Source organism: Cricetulus griseus, chromosome 2 (genome assembly GCF_003668045.3).
Source record: "Cricetulus griseus strain 17A/GY chromosome 2, alternate assembly CriGri-PICRH-1.0, whole genome shotgun sequence".
NCBI lineage: Eukaryota > Metazoa > Chordata > Mammalia > Rodentia > Cricetidae > Cricetulus > Cricetulus griseus.
This window is the reverse complement of record NC_048595.1, coordinates 367,947,115-367,954,085: the sequence shown is the minus strand read 5'-3', so window position 1 is coordinate 367,954,085 and position 6,971 is coordinate 367,947,115. Positions and strand designations below refer to the sequence as shown.

Here is a 6,971-nt window from a genome sequence, read left to right as displayed (position 1 = left end):
CTGGCGTCCTTCAGACTGCTCCCCTAAGTCAGAGTTGTCTTTGGGTGTCCCTTATTGCGCAGCGCCCTGGAATGTGGCTGAGCCCCCTCCCCCTGATATCTTTATCCACACTGTAGTAAGTTTATCCAAATAAGCTCCTGTAGTCTCTAGGGTCGCCAAGGTCTGGGGCTCTAGAAACTTGTTATTTGGCCTCCCAGAGCTTGTGCAGGTGCCAGAGACCATGCCTGGAGTTTCCCAGCTCAACAAGCTTGGGCGAGTGCAGAAATCTCCTTCCCTCTGACCGCCACAGAGGAGGAATCTGGGAGCCAAGGCTGGTGTATGGCAGTGAGCACTGATCAGAGCCTAGGGTGTTTGCGCCCAAGGCAAATCTGTCCGCCTCCGGGACACAGGCTTAGGTCCAAGTTTGAATTTCTAACTCCCCTGTTTTTATCTCACCTACTCCTCGCCTGAATCTGTGAAGTCTAATTTTTGCTGAAAATACTTGGCTTTGTCTAGGGCTGTGTGGGGGCGCGCTTGGCGGGCTGCATTAAAATTCCTCGCGCCCTAGCTTGGGCAGCAACGTGTCTCCCCTGAGACTCCACTTTCGCTATTACTGTCAAGTACCCTTGACTCTTTATTTTTGCCCTTTTATCTATTACAACTAATTCGAGTTCTTTTGCCCTTTTCAGTCTAAGACGTGGGCTTTTCGCAAAGCCTCCCCTGCCAGCGCTCTCTCAAAGCGCGGAGCCTTTAGAAATTGAGGGGTTTACTGTCAAAATGAAAATTTCACTTCAAATTATCTTGGCTGATGCTCGCTTGCTAGGCCAGGGGCTCCCGCCGCAGCCTTTTGACAGGCACATCAGCGGCAAGCTTCCGCGTCCCGATAATATCATCCAGGAGAGCGAAAGTCAATGCGGTGACAGCGCAGGCCGGGACAATCCAATTACTGAGTGCTGGCCAGGGCAGGCCTGCGGCTTGTGGGGCAGTTGGCCACTCAGTGTGCAAGGGCCCAGGTCTGGCAACCAAGATTCAAGGTGAGGACCATAACTCAAGGGACACTGTCAGTCCAAGGGGGTCTGGTTCCAGCAAGGGTAAGTTTCTTTCCTTGGGGTCTGTAAACTGTCCCCAAAGCTGGCCCCACAGGCTCATTAGTGTGACTAGGCTCCAGTCTAGTCCCACCCCTAGGATTGCAGAAGAAAACCCTGGCATCTATTAAAGGTCTGGTGTCTATCAAAGGCCCTTCTCTCCGCAATGAAAAGTGGTGCATACACAGTTCTGATCTGTGTGGCTATTAGAATTTATTCTAGTCCCTGCGCCCCTGAATCCCATAGCAGCTTGCCCTGGGTTCCCTGCTTTACAAGCCCTCTGCTTGCGGCTCCCATCTCCCTAGGAACACTGGGGACTTTTATGAAGTCTATAAAGGCCTGAGAAGAGGCTTGACAGTCAGCAGAGAGCTAGGATTGGATGTTGGGCAGGTGCTTTCCTGGAGATGCAGGGAACCTTGTAAAGATGAGCCACGGAGTACCCGAGTCCACAGTAACTTCCTCTAGTGTCTGTGTTGAGCAGGGTGTGAAGAGTCAAGTCTGCCCTCTACCCAGGCCCTTGTGTTCTCACCCCGCCCCATGTCTCTTTAGCTCTGCTCCTGACTTCTGATACTAAGGTTTCCCCTCTGGAGTCTTCAGAACTTGGGTGAAGCTAAATTTGAAGCAAGTGGGGCTCAGGTTGCATCTCTGAATGGAGATGGGGTCAACAACTGTTAAAGAGCCTCTTGGTACAGAGAATGATGCCCTCAGGGCAATGTCCCCTTCCCCACAGCAAAACTCCAGGGGATTTAGAAAGCCTAAATATTACTTTAGTCCAGTCAAAGAAACCCTTATTTGCTTAAAATTCTGGCATCTGGCAGTGGGGAAAGTTTAAAGTTTGGGGTCTCACATCCAATTATAACTTCAAAAAGTGCCTTTAACGTCTCAGAAATGGTTTGCTTAGAGTTGGATTGGCAACTACTTTATTGGGGGTGGAGTCTGGGTCAGCCCACTCATTCTTCCTTTCCCCTCAGTTGGGGAGGGGAGGTCAGAATCACCCTTCAGGCCACACCTGAAGACCCCAGCTGTGAAATGTGTTCCTTCTGCAATGCAAACACCATTATGAGGATTTATTAGTTTTGTTGTATTAGCCTCTCTCTGAAACAGGCAATTACTGGCGTGAATATACATTTTAGAAAACATAATTTTGTTGAGTCAGGAGTGTGCAACAGTGTAAACACGGTGGAAGTGTTGTTGGTGAGCTTTCTGTGCTGAGGGTGATGAAGTCCGAAGAAGAGCAGGTTGAGGAGTCTTTGTAAGCAACACGGGCATGCCTCAAACTCAGAAGGAGACAGCGACACAAAACAAGCCCCAGAACCCAAATGCCTTCTCCATGTAAACTTTGGACGTAAACTTTATTCTTCAGGGGGCCTCCCCTCTGCCTTGAGAGTGCTCTCTTGTCTTCCTGGAGTTCAGGGATGGCGCAGGTGGCCGTAAGATCTGGTGAATCCTGTTGACTGAATGCGAGGGAGTTTTTCCATAGCCCTTTGACTGAGTTCAGATCCTCTGCCTCAGATGGGTTGGCGTCGCTGGCTTGGAAATGCCCCTTCCTTTGGACACCCATTAAAAACAGTCCAGAGTCAGCTCCTGCAGCCTGAGCGCCAGTTCCCTTCTTCACTGTGCAGGTGGGTGTTAAGTGCAGAAGGGTTTGCCACCAGCCTTGGGTGTAGCCAGCAGCTCCCGGGCCCCCGAAGGTGGGGCGTCTTGGGGCACCGTGGGCGGGAAGGAGCAGGCCAGGGGCGTAGTCAGTACGTTGGTGCCCGCCCCCAAAGAGCGTCCTAGAGAGCCGGGATCCAGAAGGGCACCCTTAGCTGTGGCCCAGGCCTGGTTCAAAGTGCTATGCCTAAGGATGGGATCGTGAAATACCCCATCCACCCAGTTTCTGAGACTAGTTACTGGGGAGTCCTGGTGCCTCTCCAGGGCTACTGAAGGGGTTGGGACTGCAGGTGAGGAGGCCGGCGGCACCGAGGATGCCCCCGCCGGACCTTGGCGTTTCAGCATGCATGAGGGAAACTCAGTCTGGCTCAGAGCTGTTGCTGCAGTAGCTGTGGCCGTGTGTGCCAAGGACCAGATGCGCGGCTTGGTCTCCAGGCTCGGCGGCGCCCCTGCTGGGGCAAAACTGAGTTTGGCTTCGCAGGCCTGTGGGCCGCCCTCGGCGCCAGAGTCCGGCGCAACCACTGTGCTCCGGAGGCAGCTCCGGCCCCTCTCCAGGTCCTCATCCATGGCAGCTCCACTAGTGGTGCCAAGAGGCATCCGGAGTGTAGCGGAGGCCTCCTTGCCTGGGCCAGGGCCATCAGAGGAGGCAGGGATCCTCTCTGGTCCGCTGTCCAGGGACTGGAAGGGAGTCTTCAGATCGCACTCTGAGGTCTCTGCATCTAGAGGGTCGAAATCTTCCAGGTCACTGAGTTCTAGCTCCTTGTCGTCTTTGCCAACAGGACCTGTCAGGAGACAACACGTGGCCAGTGGAGGGAGACAAGATGGCATAACTAACTTCCTTTTATCCTAAGACCAGAGTTAATGGGACCTCACTCTCAACGAGTTAATAGCCCAGGCCCTTCTCTGTTTTTCTCTTTCCATCACATAGGGACCCCAAATCTTGAACTAGTAACACCAGCTGGGCAGATCTGGACTCGGCAGTGCATGAAATGCTTTTTAACTTGACTTTAAGCATGCTCACATGGTACCACCTCAGTCTCCACTCCCCAGGCACAAGGTCTGACTGGAAACCAGTTCAATCATTTGCTGCCCAGGCCCCAAGGCTTTTCATTTGCCACCCTACAGCTTTTGGAGACTACCCGCCCTAAATATTACAGAATCTCCAACCCACCTTCGCTCTTGGCACTCTTGAGAGGTTCCTCCCGTGATTCCTCCTCGACAGTTTCTTCCTCCTCACCCTCCCCATAGGGCCGCTTCTCATCTGCGCACTTATTTCGAGGTGGCCAGGTCATCTTGTTTTCCTTCTTGAGGCGCCGGCGTGCGTTGGCGAACCAGGTGGATACCTGCGTGAGGGTCATCTTGGTGATGATGGCCAGCATGATCTTCTCTCCCTTGGTGGGGTACGGGTTCTTCCGGTGCTCCTGCAGCCAAGCCTTCAGTGTGCTGGTGGTCTCCCGGGTGGCGTTCTTTCGACGCGTGCCGCTATCCACGGTCCCATACCTGGAGACAGGCTCTGCAATGGGGTGCCAGTCGGGGCCCGGGAGATCACGCGGAGCGAGCAGGCGTAGGGCATAGGGACAGGTTGTGCCTCCCTGGGGTGGGTTGCACTTATGGGCAATGCCTGGCCTTTTGTGGGCCAAGGGCGAAGATAATGTCATTAAAATGACAGGGAGTAGGTCATGGCCTCTGTCACTTTGTAGACACATTTCTTTGATTTCCTCTATGGGGCTTCCCTCTTACTATCATGATCCGAAAACTATAAAAAGGTACGGATCTGTGAACCAGCACCCGGGAACCCCAGAGGGGAGGAGCAACCAGGGAGCCAGGTTCGAGGGCTTTTGGCTGAACTGGTAATGGTAAAGATTCAGTGGTGGTCTGTCCCCAGCCTGGGCACAGAGGGTCAAGGACCCTGTCTTTTGATTCCCACTGTATGGCTGGTGGCCATGGCTCAGACACCTATCTGGGCTGAGTTTCTTGGGGTGCAAGTAGGTGTCTCAGGCCCTTCATGGAAAGTGAACTGAGCTTTCTAGGATCAATTTGCTTGAAAATCACAGCAATGGGAGAATTTCCACATTCCCAATAGTATGAGAAGTGTGGCAGGGTAGGGCTGACCACCTGCCTGAGGAAATTGCCCCCTCTTCTGGTCTCCTCATGGGGGGGCGCACTGGTGGTGGTGATGAAGGGCAGGGTGGTAGCTGGTACTGTAAGGGCAGTGGGGGCGGGAGGTCTGAACCCCTCACCTGTCATATGGGTACTGGCCCAGAGCTGGCTCATAAGGGTAGTAGGCTGCAGCTGCTGTGGGTGCTAGGCCGGCGTGTGAAGATCCGGTGCCATCCTTGGACTCGAAACTGTTCTGTAAAAACCCAGGCGTCTGAGGCCACAGCTTCTGGGGACCCAGCTAGAAACCCTCCATTAAGCCTTCTTAGCTTAGCTGGGATCCCCGAGTCTCCCCCAAACTTCGGCAAGGCCCACAGACTCTAACCCACCTCCTACTGGTTTCACTCAATACTCAGTTCCCCAAATGATGAGACTTTCAAGTGGGGCTGCTGGGCTGGCTTTTGGTAGGGAATCAGGGATAGACCAGGGGGTGAAGATGAAGTGAGAAAGGGAGAGAGGAAGAGAGAGATCTCGAAGAAGCCTGAAGAGGAGAAAGAGGGCGGACTGGTAAGGACTCCAGAGGGGTCACCAGGCCCAGGGATAAAGAACCTGTGGGAAAAAGGCCTTGAGCAAGAGGGAAGAGGCGGAGCGGGGAGGAGCTAGGGTGTGAGGTCTGGAGGGGGCAGGGGAGAAGGAGGGAGGAGAAGGGTGTACTATGGGTGAGAAGGGAGAGGTTGTCTGAAGCTGTGAGGAACCTCTCTGGGGAGCCAGGAACCTAATCAGAATTCAAAGGCAAACTAAACAGCAGCAACATCTTAGGTACCCGGCCTCGCTGGCCGGTCACCCTGAGTCTCAGCCAGGGCAAAAGTGCTCTGAGGCTTCGGGCTGGGAGAGATAGCTCAAGTCCTCCTCCTCTTACCCAAACCTGTAGGGAATCCGGGGCACTCGCACCCGGGGCGGAAGTAGACTTGACAAACTGAGGGGGCTGGGCGGGGCGAGGCGCGGTGCAGCGGGAGGGGAATTGTCCCCTTACCAGCGAGTAGAAAGCAGACGCCTCAGAGCCATAGGTCACGTAGTTTCCATAGCCCTGCGAGCTGCCATAGGGGCTCCCGTAGACACCAAGCGCCGCGGCTGAATTGAGTTCGTGGCGTGCGGTGGCCAGCAGCCGGCTCTCGTAGACAGGGCAGTAGACCGGCGCCTGGGCCGAGGCTGCAGGCCCGGAGTCAGCCAGTGTGCGGCCGCCCGACTCGCAGCACGTGTTCAGGGAGTTGGTGGTCATCAGGAACTGGGGACAGAGGGACCACAAAGAAGCATGGGCACCCGGTCAGAGGCTAGGGCGCTGGACCCTCAAGGACCTCACGAGTCCCTAGGGGGCCTCCTGTTGTCTACGCCTAGGCCTTGCCTTCTAAGGCCACGTGGGGCCCAGACAGCTGTTCAAATCCTCCCAGGGGTTCCAAGACCCTGTATGCCTTCTCAGCAAGTATGTCTGGCCCATGTGTTTCCCAGGGTCCCCCAGGGCAAAGTCTGATGGGTTAAACAAGAGGGAATTCAGTCCCACCCATATATATATATATATATATATATATATATATATATATATATATATATATATATTTGCACCCCTAAGTACCCCGAACGTGTTTGTTTAGTATAATGGGCCACCAGGTAAGGACCCTGCTATTTGGGAAATGACAACCAGTGGTGGCTCTTCCCTCTCCCACTCCCACTGTCAGAATCTTCCAGGAGTCCCTTTACCTGGGGAGCAGAGGAGTAAGGGTATCCAAACTGCGGGTAGGACATGGCGGGCACGGCCTAAGAAGGTTGGAAGGGCCGTTGGGGTCCTGTGCGCGGTGTAGCTACTGCTCCGGGGGGCCTTCAGGCTTCTAGGCTCTGGGAAGGCGAAGCGAGAGGTGGTCAGTTCACCCACACGCTGCTCAAACTTTCCTAACCAAGTCAGAAAGTGAGTGGCCTTAGTCGCAGCGATCAGTTTAGCTTCGAAGTCTGAACCCTCCAGAGGGATCTGGGACCGACTGGACCCACCGTGGGGACAGAAATACATATTTTGCAAAACGAAAGGAAGGAAGGAAGGAAGGAAGGAAGGAAGGAAGGAAGGAAGGAAGGAAGACAAAATATAAAACTGAGTATCGCGTACTGTCA

The 6,971-nt window shown here is 54.2% G+C and overlaps 1 protein-coding gene across 1 annotated transcript; it reads right to left on the bottom strand.

Moving 5' to 3' along the window:
* Positions 1-2,693: 2,693 nt before the first annotated feature.
* Irx4 (iroquois homeobox 4) lies at positions 2,694-6,614 on the bottom strand. Its single transcript, XM_035439161.1, has 5 exons — positions 6,570-6,614; positions 5,848-6,099; positions 4,958-5,070; positions 3,889-4,217; positions 2,694-3,499 (listed from the first exon to the last, which is right to left on the bottom strand). The coding sequence occupies exons 1-5, from the start codon at positions 6,612-6,614 to the stop codon at positions 2,694-2,696; spliced, it is 1,545 nt and encodes a 514-aa protein (XP_035295052.1).
* Between the last annotated feature and the right edge of the window lie 357 nt (positions 6,615-6,971).

Coding starts and splice junctions, on each gene's coding strand:
- Irx4 (XM_035439161.1), bottom strand. CDS start 6,614: ATGTCCTACCCGCAGTTTGGATACCCTTACTCCTCTGCTCCCCAG. Junction 4,218..4,957: donor GGCCAGTACCCATATGACAG/GTGAGGGGTTCA, acceptor GCCTGTCTCCAG/GTATGGGACCGTGGATAGCG. Junction 3,500..3,888: donor CAAGAGTGCCAAGAGCGAAG/GTGGGTTGGAGA, acceptor GTCTCCTGACAG/GTCCTGTTGGCAAAGACGAC.